The sequence below is a fragment of the Octopus sinensis genome, linkage group LG18, assembly GCF_006345805.1.
Source record: "Octopus sinensis linkage group LG18, ASM634580v1, whole genome shotgun sequence".
NCBI classification, from domain to species: Eukaryota; Metazoa; Mollusca; class Cephalopoda; order Octopoda; family Octopodidae; genus Octopus; species Octopus sinensis.
Genome location: NC_043014.1, coordinates 47,422,494 through 47,445,404, shown reverse-complemented (window position 1 = coordinate 47,445,404; position 22,911 = coordinate 47,422,494). Strand labels below are relative to the sequence as shown.

At 39.8% G+C, this 22,911-nt stretch overlaps 1 protein-coding gene across 12 annotated transcripts in view; it reads right to left on the bottom strand.

Moving 5' to 3' along the window:
• The window catches only part of LOC115221295, a 355,773-nt gene that overhangs the window by 96,481 nt on the left and 236,381 nt on the right, over positions 1-22,911 (bottom strand). For 11 of the 12 annotated variants that reach the window (XM_029791450.2, XM_036510991.1, XM_036510990.1 and 8 more), the window contains one exon: positions 8,019-8,103. In XM_029791450.2, coding sequence (XP_029647310.1) covers positions 8,019-8,103 — 85 coding nt within the window. Of the gene's footprint in view, positions 1-2,454; positions 2,606-8,018; positions 8,104-22,911 lie in introns of those variants that run through there. The other variant, XM_029791452.2, reaches the window with a different exon arrangement.

Below are 22,911 nucleotides of genomic sequence, written 5' to 3'. Positions count from 1 at the left end.
ACGTATGTACTCTTTTACTTGTTCCAGTCATGTGACTATGGCCATGCTGGAGTACTGCCTTTAGTCGAGCAAATCGACCCCAGGACTTATTCTTTGGAAGCCTAGTACTTATTCTATCGGTCTCTTTTACCGAACCGCTAAGTTACGGGGACATACATATGTACACACATATATATATGTATGTAGATATATATATATATATATATATATATATATATGCACATGTACATACGTATATATATGTACACACACAAACTCTCTCTCACTCTCTCTCTCTCTCTCTCTCTATATATATATATATACACATACACACGTATATATATGAAAAGAGTAAGAGAGAGAACATATATGAAGTTAAAATAAAATGAAAGTAGTTTAAAGGAGAGCAGTAAAGATTTTATATTGGGCACAAAAAAACTGGAAAGAAAGGTTTGCTTTACTCATTCATTCCCAATATACGACATTTATAATTAAAAATACATAAATGCTATACATATATCTAAATACATCGTAGTCGTGTGAGTATAAACCGTAAGAATCACGTCCAGCATCGATAGACACTTGCTCAAAGTTCCAGACTAGGAATGTGCGACGCAAAAATGCATTATGGTGGAATATTTTGACATCATTTGTACAAATATGGATGTGTGTATATATGTGTGTGTCTATGTGAAGATATATATATATGTGTATGAGTTCTGATGCATCTTTTCGTATCTTCGTATGAGTATGTGTTCATTGTGTATGTGTATATATATATATATATATATTGGTAAAAACGGTAAGATAACAAAAGAAAGAAAGAGACCTCAATACTATGTAAATAGAGGAAATTTATTTATAAAAATAATATGTTACAATTACTCGATAGTCAAGATAAAACTCTGAGTTTCAGATGCCGAAGTGGAAATCCACAGCACCATCTCTTCGGTTATCTGACCATCAGAAACTCTGAAACTCAGAGTTTTATCTTGACTATTGAGTAATTGTACATATTATTTTATATATATATATATATATATATATATATATATAATATATATATATATATATATATACAAACAGAACATACGTTATACTTACATATATAACGCTCATACATACATATATATATATACATATATAAATATATATATATATATACATATATATATATATAATATATATATATATATATACATATATATATATATATAATATATATATATATATATATATATAATATATATATATATACATATATATACAATATATACATATATATATACATTATATATATATATATATACATATATATATATATATATACATATATGTATATATATATATATACTTATGTATGCATGTGGTCATGTTCATATTGTGTGATTATGTGTATATTGTGCAACAGATGTGTATGTGTTTGTGTGTGTATATATGTATAGGCATCTGTTTATGTGTGTATGCGTCTGTATTTTTTAATATATACCCTCATGCTAGTATATAGTTAAGCATGTGTATATGTTTATGTTTTCAAGTGTGTATAAGAATGTGCATATATAGACCAGCATGCAATGTCTGTCTGTCTGTCTCCGAAGTCAGACTTTCCAATAACAGACACCTCCCCCCCCACTCCACTTTCATGTTTCACCTCATTCCACCTCAAGAACATAATTCACAGGTTGGTGGCTTGTGGGGGGAACGGTATACGGGGGGGGTGTGACCTATTTTGAAGGGTTACAGGAACTATAGCTTTATGAAGATGATGATGAAGATGGTGGTGGCTATGGTAGTGACAATAGTATTGACGGGTGGTGGTGGTGATGGAGGTAGTGTGGTGGTAGTGATGACGATGATCATCGATGATGATCGTAGTAATAGAAGTGATGAGGGTATTAATGATGGTGGTGATGGTAGTGATGATAATAATAGTAATGATGCTGGTGACGATGATAACGGTGATGATGAGGAAGATGATGGTGATGATGATGATGAATAGTATGAAGGTGGTGTGAAAGGTAAATCAAAACAGTTTTAATAAACAAAGAATGAACGAAAACTCAAAACCAGGACTGTGAGATTAGAATTCAGTGAAGTGTGTCACAGGTGAGAGATGGATGTTGATCTGTAATTGAAACTCAGTGAAGTGCGTAAAAGGTGGGATTCAGAAGGTGATGTACCATATTGATGGAGGGAAACATGACTAATAATGATTATCACAAGAATTCAATGAAGCACGACGCAGGTGAGTGTCATATTGCCTTACTTTATCAAAGATACAACACAAGGATTGCCAGTTCCTTAAAGGAATAATGTGGGCGAGACACAGACAGAGACAGACATACATACACAGAAAGATGGTGACAAGAATTCACTGAAGTGTAACCATAGGTGACTAAGAGAGGATGTTGCTGAGAAGTCACTGAAGCATGGACGACACAGGTGAGACATTTGACAACTCTACGAATGATTTACCTTGAAGCCAGACTGGTCGCGGTAGAACCATGGATACGTAGTCCGGTAGGAGACGTGTTGCATGGTGCCGTACTCTGCCGGTACTGGTGTGACGCAGTAGTGCAGACAATGTGCAGCTAGCTTACACTGTCTGGCTGTGTGTGTTATGTGTGCGCGAGCGCGCGCGCGTGCGTGTGGGGGGGAAGAGAGAGGTGAGAAAGAAGCAATGCCAGAACAGACATCTCTGCACCCCCCTCCACTACATTATCTTACAGAACGGAGAGATGGAAATTCTAGCAGTATTGATTTCTGTAGCAACAGCAGCAGCAGCAACATCGACAGCAGCAGCAGCAGCAGCGAGTGGGTGGATGGGTGGGGGGTTGCATTAGTTGTTGCAATGGTATTTAGAGACGGTGTTGGAAAGAGGGGGGGGTGCAGCATGTAATGGCATCATCGCATGTCACCACGGCGGCAGTGACAATAGTGATGGCTGTGATGGTGGTGGTGGTAGTGGCGGTGATGGTGGTGATAATGAAGTTGGTGATGATGGTGATGATGATGATGGTGGTGATGGTGCTGATGGTGTCAACAGTGTCACTCTCACATTTCACCACAAGACCCTCACAATGAGTCAATTACACTGAAATATTTCATAACAGCCAAAATTACCACCTGTATCTTTGTGTGTGTGTGTGTGTGTGTGTGTGTATGTGCATGATTGATAGACAGAGAGATAATTCATAGTATATGTGTGTGTGTGTGTGTATGTGTATATACATACATATATATATATATATATATATATATATATATATATAATATATATATAGAGAGAGAGAGGAGAAGAGAGAGGGATGAGAGGAGAGAGAGAGAGAGATAGATAGATAATTCTGTGTGGTACTATATATATATATATATATATATATATATATAAATATAGATATATATATACACATATATAGATATATAGATTGATATATATGTCTATATAAACACAGAATTATATACTTGTATATGTGTGTTTGTATATCTATCTATCTATACTCACACACACGTACATACATACATTCATACACACACACACACAATTTTATTTCTCACCAAAATTAGTGTAGTAATAGCAGTAGTAGTAGTATTGTTATAATGAGGTGGTTGTGTGGGTGGTAGTGTTAAAGGCATTGGTCATAGCAATGTGGGTGGTGGTGTTGGTGGTGGTTGTGATGTGATGTGATTGGGCTGTGAAATGGTATAACATCAGCCACACCACCAACGAACCATACTACCACCACCACCACCACCATCATCATCATCACCACCACCACCATCACCACCACCACCACCATCTCCATCCACACTACTACTGTAACATTTGATGAAGGTGTGGCTTTATTGATATGAAACTGTCTCAGGACCTTAGGTGGTGGGGGGGGGAGTAAGTGCAACAGATAGAAAAGAAATGAGAGAGGGAGGAGGATAAGTGCTGAAGGAGGAGGGGGTAAACAATGAGTCAGAGATGGTAATAATAATAATAATATATTATAATGTAGGGGCCAACAAATAAGAAGGGAGAGAGTTAAACCTTAATGTAGACTATTAGTCTCCAGAAATGAAAGGTTTTAACATTAGCTGGATTCGAACTCACAACTCACTATTGTATAAGCTATTCTGTTTCTCCCAATTACCACCTTCCTACCCCTAATACCCCCCCCCCGTGATACAGTAACCATGGCAACAGTTTGTAATACTGTCTTATTCAGAAACTGGAATGTTGTAGCACCATCAGCACCCCCACCATCTTAGCCATACGAGGTAAGTTGTTTAGCCCAAGGTCAGCTCAGAGCCAGTAGACCTACAATCAAAGATGTTCCAGCCATGATCATCCTGTCTCTTTTGTACATGAGGAACTATATAAGTCCCGTGTATATTCCCATACTTAAAACAGTAAACATGCAATTGGAAAATTTGGCGGGTATTTTGGAAGGCTGAGTAACCGTCTAGAGGCTGCCTAACTGACCAAATATATGAGGTGTTATGTGGTGTATAAGAATGTAGAGAGAGTGTACAGTATACAGCATATATATATATATATATATATATATATATATATAATCTACAGATAGAGAAGGACATACTACCACCATGTTCTTAATGAAATTAATCTCTCTGTCTATATATCTACCCTCTTTGTAATGTTGGCAAATGAAATAAGTGTAAAAATGTGCATTGTCCGTTTAATTAAAAAATTCTATATGTGGCTGAAGATTGCTCAACATTTTAAAACTGATGTAATACTTACAGTGTTTAATAAAATGAAGTAGCATGAAACGATTGTACTACACTATCTTGGATATCCTTGTTGCTTATTTTGAATATACTCACCCCATTTGATTTATATGGATAATACCATACCAAATTCTGGTGCCTTTAACTTAAGTACCATATTCATTTGAATACATGTGTGTGTGTGTGTAGGTGATGGATGAATAGATAGAAGTTGATGTTGATAAATATGATGTTCATTCATTCGTTTTATATTCATTTTCCCAGCATGGATTGGGTGAATATTATTGAGGTACTGTTTTACTGTCAGATTCCCTTCCTGTTGCTAACCTTCACCTGTCGTTCAACTAAGAGATTTCTCATCCCACTTGTCTTCAGAAATGCAGAACTGCAGAGGGTGGAGGTGATTGCTTGACACAGAATAATCAACCTAATGTCGGTGTTTGGCTCACTACTTTCAGGTGAAAACATGGAATGTAAACCACACACACACACACACACACACATGTACACAAGAGGCTTCCATGCAGTTTTCACCCACCAATTCTGTTAACAAGCCACTGATAAGCTACAATAGAAGATGTCTGCCAAATGTTCCCTGCAGCGAACTAGAACTTGAAACCCCATGGTTACAAAGGAAACTCCATATCTGCATACCAACACAGCCACACACACACATGTATGTATATGCATATATGCATTAGCAAAGATCAAAGTTCTTGCAAGCAAGAAAACAGACAGTTCTTCTATCAAGGAAATGACCTTGCTTGATATATATATAGAAAAGTAGAGTTACAAATTGCATTTAGTGTAACCAGTGTAGATATGGGCACATAAGAGGTGTAGAAGAATCACAAACAGAGGTTAATAGAGAAAGTAGAGTTTGTATGTGGCATATGTACATGAATGATAAACACTAAGACTTCATAGGAATGAGATTTTCTCAAATACCCAAAAGGATTTCTAGAAGTAGATAGTTTCTGTTACCTAGGTGACCAATTTAGAAGTGGAGGAGGATGTTCTGAAATATAGTTACTAGAACAAAAATCAGCTGGAGAAAATTCATAGAGTTTTTACTGCTTTTGGTAATGAAGGCTTCTCTCTCTCTCTGACAGTGGAAGGCAGATTGTATGATTTCTCATCCCACTTGTCTTCAGAAATGCAGAGCTGCAGAGGGGATGTATGATGCAGAGGGTGATTGTATGATGCTTGTGCACAAATAGCAATGCCACATGGTAGTGAAACATGGGTCGTGAGTGTAGAGGACATGCAAAAACTGGAAAGAAATTAAGCTAATATGCTTCACTGGATGTGCAATGTCAGTGTGCATGCATGACAAAGTGTAAATGTGTTGAGAGAAAAAGCGAGAGGAGTTGCTGTGTTAAGTAGCTTGCTAACCAACCACATGGTTCCGGGTTCAGTCCCACTGCGTGGCATCTTGGGCAAGTGTCTTCTGCTATAGCCCCGGGCCGACCAATGTTTTGTGAGTGGATTTGGTAGACGGAAACTGAAAGAAGCCTGTCGTATATATGTATGTATATATATGTGTGTGTGTGTGTGTGTGTTTGTGTACCTGTGTTTTTCCCTCTAGCATTGCTTGACACCGATACTGGTGTGTTTACGTCCCCGTCACTTAGTGGTTCGGCAAAGAGACCGAAGAATAGTACTGGGCTTACAAAGAATAGTCCCGGGGTCGATTTGTAAGCCCAGTACTTATTCCTATCGGTTCTTTTGCCGAACCGCTAGTAACGGGGACATAAACACAACAGCATCGGGTGTCAAGGCAATGCTAGGTGGACCAACACGGACACCAAACACACACAAGCATATGGATATATATATATATATATATATATATATATATATATATATATCCATATACAATATGATATATATATATATATATATATATACGATGGGCTTCTTTTCAATTTCCGTCTACCAAATCCACTCACAAGGCTTTGGTCGGCCCGAGCTATAGTAGAAGACACTTGTCCAAGGTGCCATGCAGTGGGACTGGAAACCATGTGGTTGGTAAACAAGCTACTTACCGCACAGCGACTCCTGCGCCTATGTCCATCTTAACAAATGAACGAAGTCCTGAAAGTGGTTAGTGTTCATACCTCCACGCTCGCTCTGTCTGTGTCAAGCCTTATCCACAACTCATCTGCCTAACACTCCCATTTCTCTTCTAACTACAGAACTATTTACGAAGCTGCTGAAAAATTATATGAGAGCAGAACCGCACGTATTTCATCCACATTTTGTGTTCCCAGCCAAAGCAGAAAGTGAAGTTCAACACAGCCCCCTGGCTTGATGAATCGTGTCAAGCTGTTCAACTCATGCCAGCATGGAACACTGATGTTAAATAACGATGATGATATCTCTCTCTATATAAACGGCAGTTTGTGTGTCTGTCAGGTTGTACCCTCACCCTGACCATGGCTTTCAACCGATTCTGATGAAACTTGACACACATATAGCCCAATGTCATAATTCAAAACTAACGCAGCGAAAATTTTGAAAAGTTCCTCCAGTTCTGAGAAAAATCAATAAATTCGACATGGGGTCGAGAATCTAAGCTTTTTATATGCAACACATTTTCTGTCTAGGGGACACAACTCGACAGCTAGGGACAGCTAGGAACATCGTATACACAGAAGTATTCGAGTGAAGAGAAGACATTGCAACCTACACATGCGCCTTCGTTCCCTAGAGGGAAAGGACTAGATTGGGATTAGTCGTTGCCTACTAGGGGCTCTTACATAACCGGGCAACGCCGGGCTATGCTGCTAGTAAATACATAAAATCAAAATCGTAATCTATCAACATCAATGGAATTTGTAGCTGTGATACCAGTGCTGGTGGCACGTAAGAGAACCATCCGAACGTGGCCGTAGCCAGCGCCGCCCTGACTGGCATCTGTGCCGGTGGCACGTAAAAAGCATCCACTACACTCATGGAGTGGTTGGCGTTAGGAAGGGCATCCAGCTGTAGAAACACTGCCAGATCAGACTGGGCCTGATGCAGCCTTCTGGCTTCGCAGACCCCAGTCGAACCGTCCAACCCATGCTAGCATGGTAAACGGACGTTAAATGATGATGATGACATAATAGACTACATACACAGACATAAATACAAATACACACATATACATATATAATTTAAGGTGCTTTGGGGTATGTATGTGAATGGTATGTCAACGTATATAACTGATATAAAACAATATTATTGTGTGTGTGTGAGAGAGAGAGAGAGAGAGAGCCAATGATGTAAGTTCTATAAAACAATGTGGTAATATCTACCTGCAGTTGACCGAGTTCAACAAAGTCATAATGGAAGTGGGCACACTCTTCTAGCTTGGGAAACCGGGTCGAACCATCAGAGAGACTGTAAAAGAGAGAATATATTAGATGTAGATATATATGTGTGTGTATATATTTATATACATATATACATACACTCAAACATGCACATACACACAATATATTTGATTAAGGGAACTGGGTTAAATCACTAGATACACTGTAAAAAAATATATTATTAGATATAGATGTGTGTGTGTGTGAACACATACACAGGTATATATATATACACATACAAATACGTAGATACATATATATATTGTACACGCATACGTATACATACATATGACAGTAGCAGCAATGCGAAACTTAGAGAAACAAACTGTGAAGATATAAGCTTCAACTAAGCATTCATTGTTACGGGAAATCAATACCGAAACTATTGATGTCATCAATAATTCACCATTTAGATTATTGATATTTAAAATTTCAGAGTATAAAATCTTCCTCTTCATCATCATCGCTACCATCACCACCACCACCACCATCACCACCATAATATAATAATTAAAAACAGTAACTTGATGACATTAAAACTTCAACAGAATTTAATCCCTGCTACCACCATAACTATCTTCCCCATTCGCTGTGACCTCTTACCACACCAAATACTCATCAGCTTACGGTGTAACCTATTTACAGCCAGGTGGATGGTGTCATTTATGGTTAAGGGTTCTTGACAAGGAGGTAGCACACCTGTAGCAGCAGTTTACTTGCCAAGTTAATACCTTGACACCTATGAGAGTATCCAAACGGGAAGTGTCAAACGGAGATACAATAATACTGTTCTATAATTGCCCACGGGCATATAGCATAATGGTTAAGAGCATGGGCTACTAACCCCAAGGTTACGAGTTCAATTCCAGGCAGCGCCTTGAATAAATAATAATAATAATAATAATAGCATCAGCAAAAAATACCTTAGGAATGAGAACCCAGAGTTGGGTTGAAAATTCTACCAGGACACCTGATGAAGGCTGGAGAGTAAATCAGCCGAAACATTATGGTAATAACAAACAAGATGAGAACACATATCCATCCAATGTAAATAATGTAAATAATGTAGAGATACAATAAGATCACATCAGACTGCAAATAGCAAGGCATCCATCTGTGTGTGTGTAGACAGACCGATAGATAGTAGAAAGGACACTATAATGCAAAATGGAAATCTGTTGAACAAATGTATTTATCACCTACATTTATATATGCCCTTTATATATAATCCATTATATATACCCTTTATATACAACCTATTATATAACCTTTATATTTAGCCTTTATATATATCCATTATATACAACACTCTATACATATAAGTTATATATATCCCATTATATCCAACCTATACCACCAAGGAAAACAGACATTAACAATTGATGATCACACACACACACACACACTTTTTGCTTTACACCCAATGCAGTATGCTAAGTCAGTGAAGTAATGAAGTAACTGCTACACTGCCACTCAACTTATTAGAAATATCAACAAAATCTCTCTCTCAGATCAAACCTTAAAAATAAAAAAAAAGGTTACACTGGCCAATGTAACCGTAGATACATTATGTTACAAGGAATATATAGCACATGCACAATTAAGGATCAGACTCTACTGACCACTAACAGGTGCACGTACCATAGCAATGCTCCTTCTACAATCATAAACATACCAAGTGTCAACAGGGCCACTGTTCGGTTAGATTTGCTGCATGTCAGTGAGATGAGGGACCATTTAAAAGGAGACGTGTCAAGAAGATTAAAAGATTCCACCTGCACTAGCTGTAAGACAAGGTTCTATTCTCTGAGGTCCTCAATTATTTCTCAGCAACCACAATCTTTTATGCAGAGCTGGCCTGGTCACACTGAACAACTTCTGAAATAACCTTCTTCCTGTGAGTTGGGGGTTAGTGCACCTCCCTAAAATGCTTTATCATTCCGGAGTCATGGAAGAGAAGTCTTACTCTTCAGACATCTGCCTGGTGTGGGCCCCATTAGACGAGGGTGTATGGCCCAGTGGTTAGGATGTTGCACTCATGATCACAGGATCATGGTTTCGATTCCCAGACTGTCAGAGTGTATTATGTTCTTGAGCAAAACATTTCATTTCATGTGCCGGTGGCACGTAAAAAGCACCCACTACACTCTCGGAGTGGCTGGCGTTAGGAAGGGCATCCAGCTGTAGAAACTCTGTCAGATCAAGATTGGAGCCTGGTGCAGCCATCTGGTTCACCAGCCCTCAGTCAAAACCGTCCAACCCATGCTAGCATGGAAAGCAGACGTTAAACGATGATGATGATGATGATGTTGCTTTGTGATCACTTCGACATCTGACACATGGTACACTATGCATCTGTTCAGACAAATGTTAATTTGATAGAGAAAGTGAGCTAATATACAACACTGTAAACAAGTAATTTGTGTAAGTTGTTCAGCAAGAAATTGTAGAACCCTTGTCTATTGTCTACGACAAGAGAGTCCGCAAATGTCATTAGGAAAAATACCATAGTGTCTGAATAAACCAGAAGCCGAAGGAAGTGGGGTGACCCTATGAAGAAAGTACCACAATGTTTGAAACAAAAGGGAACAGAAGAGTGAATAATCCTGTTAAGAAGGTACCACAGTGTCTGAATCAACTGACAACAGAAGGAGGAGCTGAGAAAGTCCACAACCAGCATCAATTTGGCCCCAAAAATTGGTCAGCCACTTATAATTAATACATAGCTAATACACAACATTAATACAATTCTATATTTCTTTTTCTATTCTAGGCACAGGGCCCGAAATTTTGAGGGAGGAGGCCAGTTGATTAGATCGACCCCAATACGCAACTGGTACTTATTTAATCGACCCCGAAAGGATGAAAGGCAAAGTCGACCTCGAGAGGCATAATGTAGTATATAAAGATGTTGGTTAATGCAGTGTAGTCACTTAGAAGTTCTGGGTTCAATCTCCAGGCAAGGCATTAAGGTAATTCACAAAAATATCAACTGAAGCAAAAAAAAGTGTCACAAAAAATGCAGAGAGTGGAATGTGAACAGTGTACCTCGACAGATCAAATAAAGGGTTAGACTGAAGTTCTGAGACAACAACCGAGTTCCACACAAGATACCCGAAGAAGGCTGCAGCATACAACAGCTGAAATGCAATGAAAGCAACAATCAAGATGAGGACATCAGCCCAACATTGTATACACATCATAACTAATACAGCCCTTAGTTATGTTGTGCTCATCATCCTTATAGATGGAGGAAAAGGATGTCTGAAAGCAAAAGACATCATCACAACTGGAGAATCAGCAGCCAAACAATGGTTTGATGGATGACCACCTATGTATGCGATCATCATCATCGTTTAACGTCTGTTTTCCATGCTAGCATGGGTTGGACGGTTCGACTGGGGTCTGGGAAGCCAGGAGGCTGCACCAGGCTCCAGTCTGATCTGGCAAGGTTTCTACAGCTGGATGCCCTTCCTAACGCCAACCACTCCATGAGTGTAGTGGGCGATTTTTACGTACCACTGGTACAGATGCCAGGGGAGGCTGGCAACGGCCACGATCGGTTGGTGGTTTTTACATGCCACCGACACGGAAGCCAGTCAAGGCAGCGCTGGCATCGGCCACGTACAGAGGATGCTTTTTACATGCCACCAGCACAGGTGCCAGGGTAGGCTGGCAACAGCCATGAATGGTTGGTGCTTTTTACATGCCATGTACAGATGGTGCTTTTTATGTGCCACTGGCACAGATGCCAGGGGAGGCTGGCAACGGCCATGATCGGTTGGTGGTTTTTACATGCCACTGACACAGAAGCCAGTCAAGGCGGCGCTGGCATTGGCCAAGTACGGATGGTGCATTTTACATGCCACCGGCACAAAAATTGGTGTTGGGTGGTGTAAGGGACTACACAACACCCAGCTCTGGGTTTGGAGTTCTTCTTCAAATATGGAAACTGAAGTGAAATGCTTTGAGAAATAAAGGCCAAAAGTGGTTACAGTTGTTATTGAGGTTGAACTCAAAACAAACCCTGAATTCCTGCTATGACCATCCCATTCTTTATCAGGACTGAGAAATATCAAGGACTACATTCTCCAACATGGTTTTAAAACAGCAGGATGTAATATGAGAGGGATCTGATTGCTACTTCTAGCACTTTGAAGTGACCATGTAGTAGTTCTCTACATGGTCACTTAATAAGATTCTCTTTCCCTTCTCTGGGTAAATGATGGTGGTAGTGGTAGTGGTGGTGGTGTTGGTGGAGACGGTGAGTGGTGATAATGTTGTTGATAGTGGTGGTGGTATTTGAACATGGTGGTGGTGGTGGTAGTGATAGTCGTGTTGGTAGTGTTGGTGATAGTGTTGTTATTTATGGTGGTGGTGGTGGTGGTGATAGTGTTGTTATTTATGATGGTGGTAGTGATAGTGGTATTGATAGTATAGGTGATAGTGTTGTTATTTATGGTGGTGGTAGTAGTGATAGTGGTATTGATAGTGTTGGTGATAGTGTTGTTATTTATGGTGGTGGTGGTGGTATTGATAGTGTAGGTGATAGTGTTGTTATTTATGGTGGTGGTGGTGGTAGTGACAGTGGTATTGATAGTGTTGGTGATAGTATTGTTATTTATGGTGGTGGTGGTGGTGGTAGTGATAGTGGTATTGATAGTGTTGGTGATAGTGTTGTTATTTATGGTGGTGGTGGTGGTGGTAGTGATAGTGGTATTGATAGTGTAGGTGATAGTGTTGTTATTTATGGTGGTGGTGGTGGTGGTAGTGACAGTGGTATTGATAGTGTTGGTGATAGTATTGTTATTTATGGTGGTGGTGGTGGTGGTAGTGATAGTGGTATTGATAGTGTTGGTGATAGTGTTGTTATTTATGGTGGTGGTGGTGGTGGTGGTAGTGATAGTGGTATTGATAGTGTAGGTGATAGTGTTGTTATTTATGGTGTTGGTAGTGTTGGTGATAGTGTTGTTATTTATGGTGGTGGTGGTGGTGGTGGTAGTGATAGCGTTGTTGTTGCTGTTCTTGTTGGTGGTGGTGGTCATGATGATGTTCAGTGAAAACTATTTCTAAACACAACAAAGAATATTGATCAAAAATTTATGGGTGTTATTTAGAGTGGTGGAGAACTCTACAACAAACCAATCATTTATTCTCTCCAACTGATTCCAGAGACAATAATGTCCACGGAAACATAAAGGACAACGGCCCTGCCAGTTCCTGCTTTAGATTCGATGGTTTTTTTTTTTGTTTATTGCAAACATTAAAAACCCACCGGTTGTCTTCACTATAACATCACATCACATATTTCTGCAAGTGCTTCACCAGATGCACGACCACCACTACCACCGCCATCATCACCACCACTGCCGCCACTACCACCAAAACCACTTCTACCTCAACTGCCACCACCACCGGCATTGCCACCCCTACCACAACTGCTGCCACCATCACCACTACCACTACCACTGCCACCCCCACCACCACTGCCCCTACCATCATCACCACTTCTACCTCAACTGCCACCACTGGCATTGCCACTTCTACCACAACTGCTGCCACCGTCACCACTACCACTGCCATCACCACCACTATCACCACCACTGCCACCACCACCACTGCCCCTACCATCATCACCACTTCTACCTCAACTGCCACCACTGGCATTGCCACCTCTACCACAACTGCTGCCACCATCACCACTACCACTGCCACCACCACCACCACCACCACCACCACCACCACTACCACCACCACCACAACCACCACTGCCCCTACCATCATCACCACTTCTACCTCAGCTGCCACCACCGGCATTGCCACCTCTACCACAACTGCTGCCACCATCACCACTACCACTCCCACCATCACCACCACTGCCTCCACTGCTCCTATCATCATCACCACTTCTACCACAACTGCCACCACCACCACCACATTACTATTGCCAAGATTCAGGCATTATTTAATCTTAGATTCCTCGTAAACAACTGTACCCCACCCCCGCCGAATCTCAACTTCTTCACTCGCATCACCTTCTCCCACATATACCTGTCCTGGCCTTAAATCAGGTATTTCAGTCAAAATAGTTACCCCTTGCAGCCCTGCCCTAAATAATCTCACTATCTCCAACTCAAACATTCTGCCAACTTTTTCACTGTTTCATAATCACTGCATCTTCTTGTTTGGCTCAAAGCAAAACTTTTCGTAGAGTGATGTTTCGTTCTGTTGGCAGGTATGGGCTGTGGCAGTGGCTGTTGTGGTGGTGTTGGTGGTTGTGGTGATGGTTATCATTAGGGGTGGTTGTTTGTAGTGGTGGTGGTGGTAGTGGTGGTTATAGAGATGATAGTAGTGATGATGAAGGTGGTGGTGGTGGTGGTGGTTGATGGAGGTGAAGATAGTGGTAGTAGAGGTAATTGTTATTGTGGAGGTGATGTGAAGGTGGTAAAGATGGAAATAATAATAATAATAATAATAATAAAAACTTAAAGATTTGGAGTTGCATGAGGAAATGATTGGTTACTATTATCTCTACTATCATTACTAATTAGCTCTGCTATCATGATTACTATTAAATCTGCTATCATTACCATTGTTATTAGCTCTATCATTACGTGGTTTCCCTAGTTGAGAAAAATAAAAGATGTTGAAGAGATGTCAGGATCTTTTTATAATGAGATTTAGTTTGAAGAATAAGTCTACCTAATCATAAGTATCACTGAGGACATAGTCTGTCAGCCTGTAGTCCAGTCCACTTCACAGCAACACGAGTGACCATGATGTAGTGTTAAGTTCAATTGTTGTTGCAGGAAAGTTTATCTGTAACAGGTCTACTTCCTCTCCTTGGAGGAAGTGTCTCTCTTCCAACAATTCCATAAACAATTTTGGAATCAAAATAATAATTCTAGAGAATTATACCTTCGCCGGCTGCTCACCAGCTTTTTAAAGATATATATATATATATATATATATATACAGCTGGCTGAACTTCCATCTTGCCCAGAATACCAATCTGCTGGAAGCTGTCCAGAGATATGGTAAGTGACTGACAGGGGATTGCATATCTTGAACATATTGCTTCTCTAAGCATCTATACACTAAAGCTTCAATATTTAGCAATTGATATGGTAGAAGCCACAAAATTATCCACCATCTTTCCCACAACTTTGACTACCTTTAAATTCAAAATCTCTACAACTTATGGATATGCTTATAAAATCAAAAAAGCATCACAACATCCATGACTTTCAGAAACACTTTCTTTCATGTACAGAGTTGTGCAAAGAATGGAACAAACTATCCACTATCTGACTGGCCCCCTCCCCCAAAATTTAGGGCCTTGTGTCTAGAGTAGCAAAGAATCGTTAGCATGCTGGGCAAAATGCTTAGCGATATTTCATCTGTCTTTTACATCCCGAGTTCAAATTCTGCCAAGGTCGACTTTGCCTTTCATCCTTTCATGGTTGATAAATTAAGTACCAGTTGCATACTGGGGTTGATCTAATCGACTGGTCCCCCTACCCCAAAATTTAGGGCCCTGTGCCTAGAGTAGCAAAGAATCGTTAGCATGCTGGCCAAAATGCTTAGCAGTATTTCATTTGTCTTTTACATTCTGAGTTCAAATTCCGCCGAGGTCAGCTTTGCCTTTCATCCTTCAAGGTCAATAAAATAAGTGGCAGTTGAGCACGGGGGGGGGGGGGTAATCGACTTATCCCCTCCCCCAAAATTGCTGCCCCTGTGGCAAAATTTGAAACTGTTATTATTATTATTATTATTACTACTACTACCCATATTGGAGTACGGGATTCAAGCCTCTTCTCCTTATCTCCTCAAAGACATACATCATCTCGAAATAGTCCAGAAGCTGGCTATCCACATGGTTCTTGGTCTGAAGACGCTCGACCTTTATTCTCTAGAACAACGCCGCCGCCGTGGTGATCTCATTCTCGCTCACAACATCATAAGCGGAAAGTGTAACCTTTCGAAAGAGCTGTTCTTCACTCCTGCTCCTCCAGAGCGTCGGCTGCGGGGTCATTCCGAAAAGCTCTACCTGCGACGATTTCATCTCAATCGAAGGAGAGGAGCTTTCTCCGTCCAGGTTGCAGATCCGTGGAATAAGCTGCCGGACGAGATAGTGAAGATGCCGACGACCGCTCGGTTCAAAGTCTCTCTTGACCAGAAATGGCCTGAACTCTTTGCATGAACACCCTCCCTGTACATAACTCCATGTCCCCCTACATGGCCTTGCTTTTGCTTTTTGAGCCAAAAAATTAACTTAACTTACTATTATTATTATTATTATTGAGTGAGAGAGCAGTTCATGCCATCAAAGTGACACTGGGGTAAAATATACGAAGCCCAATATACCCATCATGACTACCCGTCTGATAAGGGTACACTAGGCACATGCATCACAACCATATGTGCGCGACATGGTGATCTCATATCAAGATAAACAGCACATGACCTTGCAGGTGGGGCCCAGTTAGAATTTTCTTCAGGTTGAGTAGCCCATCCCGCTCAAAAGGTCCTTGAATAAGGGTTGTTTAAGGATGTTGAAAGAACCACCCATGTTTCCAGAGGTGAATTATTCAAACCCCAAAGAATCCCTCTCAACACATGGCTATGATGCTCCCCCACTACTTCTGCTCGTGATCAGAGATGCACATATCGTCAGCCACTAAGGGACATGCTCAACTAGTTAAGGTCAAACAACTGACAAGCAATTCTGTGGTATTGAGCAGAATATTTGCTGTAGCCCATCTTTTATACCAAGACAAAACAATGTATATGATAACACTTCCAATCAGTTAAGATCTTATTATTATCATTATTATTTTCTTAGTGGAGAATTTGGCGGTGGTAACTATAAGAAGGGCTGAGAAAGAATTTATAGCCTTCATGCCTGTCTAGCAGCAAGTTAATTCTAAACAAACAGGAGATCTAAAGAAAACAACGGATTTCATTGGTCAAAAGTCAGAATAGTTTCTCCTCCCACCTCCTTTCTCATCCCCCACTGTGGCCATGGGGTGTGGGCAGAGATGGTGTTATTGGTGGTGGTGTTGGGTTTGGAGTTGTAGTTTGTGTCGGTTGGTGGCTGTGTAGTGTTATTATTTGTGGCAGTGTTGTAGGTGGTTGTGGTGGTGGTGGTTGGTGGTGGTGACTGCAATATTCCAGTAAATGTTGATTCTACAACATAAAACCTGAAATATATTTTACTTATCATATTTGTATTCTTGCAGCAGCAGCAACAGCAGCAGAAGCAGCAGCGCTCCTATGTAGGTGATGTCATTAATGTTGAAGTGTCAATCTGCTGTTAATTATGTTGTGTTATATAACGATGGCATAAAATAGTTGGAGAGAGAGAGAGAGAGAGACAGACGGACAGACAGAGAGAAAGAAAGAGAGGAGGAGAAAGGGACTGGAAGAGAAGAGAGAAAGGAAGAATAAATGACATTTTTTTTTCTTCTTTCTTTCTTTCTTGGTGTATTTAAATGTCTGAAACAAAACTATTTCAGACATTAAAAATGGAACACACACACACACACACACATATTTATACTAACATACATACACACACACATAAACACCTTCATGCATACACATAACATACACAGATTCAACTACAAACACATGTACATGAATATACAAATATACAAATGTACACACACACACACACATATATATACATACATACATATACATACATATATATATATATACATACATATACATACATACATATATATATCTACATATATCTACATAGATATATCTGCATATATCTACATAGATATATCTGCATATATCTACATATATATATATATATATATATATATATATATATATATATATATACACACACATTCATATGCATCTTGGAATACATACATACACAATGAGATGTATAGATACACACACACACACACAAGCCAGAAAGAACACAGTTAATCAGGAAATCCCAGTCACAACCTATTAAAGATGCTATGAGAATATATAAAACATAGAAGTTTGGTATGTAATAAGGGTGTATATACACACGTGTGCTTGATTATATGCAGACATACATACATACATACATGCATGCATGCACAGACACCACTACTCTGTCAATGTGAAATTTCCAGTGAAAGTGATTTGCTTCTGGGCTAGCTAGGTTCTAACTCCATTGGTGAGAAATTCAAAAGACCAGGAAAAGCTTCCCAATCATGCGATCTTGGGTTCAGTCCCACTGTGTGGTACCTGGGTAAGTATCTTCTATAATAACCCCAAACTGACAAGAGCCTTGGGAGTGGATTTGGTAGGTGGAAATTGAAAGAGTTCTCTTATATGCATATTATACATACTATACATATATGTGTGTTGGTGTTTTTTTGATTTGTTCAATTAGACCCTTCAAAACTGTGCCCCAGCTTGGCCACAGCCTACTAACTGAAACAAGTAAAAAAGATATATATAGCGGCTGTGTGGTAAGTAGCTTGTTTACCAACCACATGGTTCCGGGTTCAGTCCCACTGCGTGGCATCTTGGGCAAGTGTCTTCTACTATAGCTTTGGGCCGACCAAAGCCTTGTGAGTGGATTTGGTAGACGGAAACTGAAAGAAGCCCGTCGTATATATGTATATATATATATATATATATGCATGTGTGCATTTGTGTTTGTCCCCCTAGCATTGCTTGACAACCGATGCTGGTGTGTTTATGTCCCTGTTAGTTAGCGGTTCAGCAAAAGAGACCGACAGAATAAGTACTGGGCTTACAAAAGAATAAGTCCCGGGATTGAGTTGCTCGGTTAAAGGTGGTGCTCCAGCATGGCTGCAGTCAAATGACTGAAACAAGTAAAAGAGTAAAAGAGTATACATACACACATATACATCTGTCAACACTGACAAGAATTGTAGCCTCTCCAGGATCTGTGATAGATACATCATTTTCTCATCTCAAAGGCTACAGTTTTGCTTCTTAGGAACATGAAACACCTACTAAGTACCTGATTGATTAGAGAGACAAAGAACGCTTCTAGACCATGTTGTCTAGAAGCAGTCCCATCTCTCTCATTGAATGTGCAGCACCAATGTGGAAGATATCACTCATTTCAATAGCAGCTGTTCAGAAATGTCCATGAGATACTACCATTCCACTGGACACAACATTGTCATTGGAACCGGTTACAAATGATCAACAGACCTGGAAATTTGTCAAGCCTGATGAGATAAGGATAAAAAAAAAAAGACACAAGCTGCTCTGAAGAATCAAACCAGCAACGAGCAACGATGCAAAAGCCTTGGGGAAACTAAAAGAAAACAATACACCATCCTCCATGAATCATGTGGAGATGTGCGGCTTAGTGGTTAGGGTGTCGGCCTCATGATTACAAAATTGTGTCTGTGATTCCTGGACTGGGCAATGCGTTGTGTTCTTGGGCAGAACATTTCGTTTCATGTTGCTCCAGTCCACTCAGCTGACAAAACAGACCTGCGATGGACTGAGATCCCATCCAGTGGGGCAAAATATATATGCCAAGGAAACCAGGATACCAGCCACTGAATCTACATGAATTGTGAAGGATCTCTCTGAGTCATGACAAGCTTCAACTCAAGAACAAATTAGTTTTAAATATCCAAAGTTTATACAACAAGGATCACTTTTTTGATTCTTATGTTAAGAGTACTGACTAATTCCATAACTGTTTATCCTGGGAACATTCTTTATTCTGCGATGGAGTTTTTAGCATGGCTGGCCACAATTTCTTTCACAAAGGTCACTTTATTCACTGTAGAGTTGTGTGATGGCCTATGTTCACTCAGGCTTTTGAGGAATTCCTTGTGGTGATTTGAACCAGTCCCAACAAGAGGTATTTTACAGCAACATACATATAAATATGTCAACGCTTTTACTTAGCATTGTTTTACCATTCCCTAAAACCAGCTTTTTGACATCTTCAGAGATGCATCGAGGAAAACCACTACCTACGTTTTCAATACTGGTGATTTTGATTATCCAGAAATTGATTGTAAATCCTTTCAGTGGCCACAAAGTGCAAATAATTTCCCTGATGTAGTACTGGATTCAAACTAGTCCCAAATAGTTACTCCACCAACAAGAAGTAACAACACTTTGGATCTTTTGTTCACCGTTGCTCCTGAAATTGTTATTAACCTCACTACCAAGGAACCTTTAGATGATTCTGATTATGCTACGATCATTGCCAATCTATCTCTATTTTGCAGAAATAAAAGTGACCATCACCTCCAAACTACTTGTTTTAATCAGAACAAAGCTGACTGAGACTCCGATTGTAATGAATTACATCACCCAAACTGACTTGAATTTACAATTCAAGAGATGTCAGTAGTGTCCTTCAGTACAACCCTGGTTCAATTTGAGCCACATGTGAAGCATAAATACCACATAAACTCATTAGAAATCTCGAAAGGCGCAGGAGTGGCTGTGTGGTAAGTAGCTAACCAACCACATGGTTCTGGGTTCAGTCCCACTGCATGGCATTTTGGGCAAGTGTCTTCTACTATAGCCTCGGGCTGACCAAAGCCTTGTGAGTATATTTCGTAGACGGAAACTGAAAGAAGCCCGTCGTATATATGTTTATATGTATATATATGTGTGTGTGTGTCTGTGTTTGTCCCTCCAACATCGCTTGACAACCGATGGTGGTGTGTTTACGTCCCCGTAACTTAGCGGTTCAGCAAATGAGACCGATAGAATAAGTACTAGGCTTACAAATAATAAGTCCTGGGGTCGATTTGCTCGACTAAAGGTGGTGTTCCAGCATGGCCACAATCAAATGACTGAAACAAGTAAAAGAGACATCAATAGTGTCCTTCAGTACAACCCTGATTCAATGTGAGCCACATGTGAAGCATAAATACCACATAAACACATTAGAAATCTCAAAAGTACAATTCAGGAGACTGCAGTAGTTCAATTTGCCAGGGAAAATAATGAGATGCTTACATGAATACAGATTACATAGAAGAGAGGATAAAGAAGAAAATATCCAACCATATTGCGCAGAAAATATCCAACCATAGGCGCAGGAGTGGCTGTGTGGTAAGTGGCTTGCTAACCAACCACATGGTTCCGGGTTCAGTCCCACTGCGTGGCATCTTGGGCAAGTGTCTTCTACTATAGCCTCGGGCCGACCAAAGCCTTGTGAGAGGATTTGGTAGACGGAAACTGAAAGAAGCCCATCATATATATATATATATATATGCGTGTGTGTGTTTGTGTGTGTGTTTGTCCCCCTAGCATTGCTTGACAACCGATGCTGGTGTGTTTATGTCCCCGTTACTTAGCGGTTCGGCAAAAGAGACCGATAGAATAAGTACTGGGCTTACAAAAGAATAAGTCCCGGGGTCGAGTTGCTCGATTAAAGGCGGTGCTCCAGCATGGCCGCAGTCAAATGACTGAAAATTCCGTACTTAAATTCAAACAATGCATAGCAACCAACATGTCTATTAAAGTGTTCTGGAAATATATTTGAAATAGAGAACTCACCATCCAGTTGGCTCTCTCTACAATCCTCACACAAATTAGATTACTGATGATTCCATAGAGTGCACAGAACTTATTGCCAAATACCATGCTGGCATTTTTTACTGTTGGAACTCCAAATGTATCATCTTCGCTGCTACTGATACTAACTTCCATAACATCTGTTGAATTTGCTTCTGGAATGCTGTGATGCCACCTTAAGTGTATACAAAAACTATGCTGCTTCTGGTCTCGATGATGCTATTCATCTGCTTCTTAAATACACTTAAATACAATAGCCTCTTTCTAATGTGCCAGATTTTACTCCTCTTCCAATTCTGCCTCAATAAATGTATTATTGCAGAACAGTAGAAAATTATTCAGGTGGTGTGCTATTACTAGCTTTTTACTAAATTCTTTGTTATATTTAAAGTAATTGAAAAAAACAGAGCATCTCAAAATAAATACAGTTATGAAAGGGTTTAAAAGAGTAATAGCACACCACCTGTCAGTTACCATCCAGTCTGTCTTACTAGCTGTATCACCAAATTGATTGAGTCCTGTGTCAGAGAGACACTTAGGAACTTTTGGGACTCTCATAACCATCTGAAATCCCAGAAGGACCTATTCTCGGTCTCCTACTCTTTTTTTTTTGTTGTTGCACATATTAACAAAATAGATACCAACTTGGTGCCAACCGTGTTTAAAATAAGCAGACAACATTAAGCTGTACTTTGAGATGAAAAGAATGAATTTTTTATATGTTATAGATCTTTCCTGCAATCTCACTTGGACACAATACAGCAATGGATTGCTGATTGGCAACTTATGCTGGCTGCAGATAAGTGCACAATTATATATTTGGGGATGAAAACTCAGAACCTACCTACTCTTTCCACAACACTAACTTTAAGAAGTCAGTTGATAAACGTGACTTAGGCATTATTGTCTATAATGGCCTGCATTGGACAAACATCATTTCTAAAATCATAAAAAAGCTGACGGTGTCTCACTCAGTAAGACCTTTGTCAGCAACTCACTGGTTGTCTCTTTAAAACTATGTATGGATAGAGATAATCTGCATCGTCACTTTAGTGGCCACGTTTCCATGGATCAGACAGAATTCAGTGAGGTTGATTTCCTGCAAACAGATACCTTTCTTGTCACCAACCTCACAAGGTTATATTTTCCCATAGCTAGACACAATTTCAGAGAAGAGTGGAAACAAATGACACCACTTGTATAACAGTGATGTTCATTTACAACTATTGCATGATGTCTAGACAAAGAGGCACAAACACACACATATTACAACCATACCTATATATGCACAGGTTATATTATA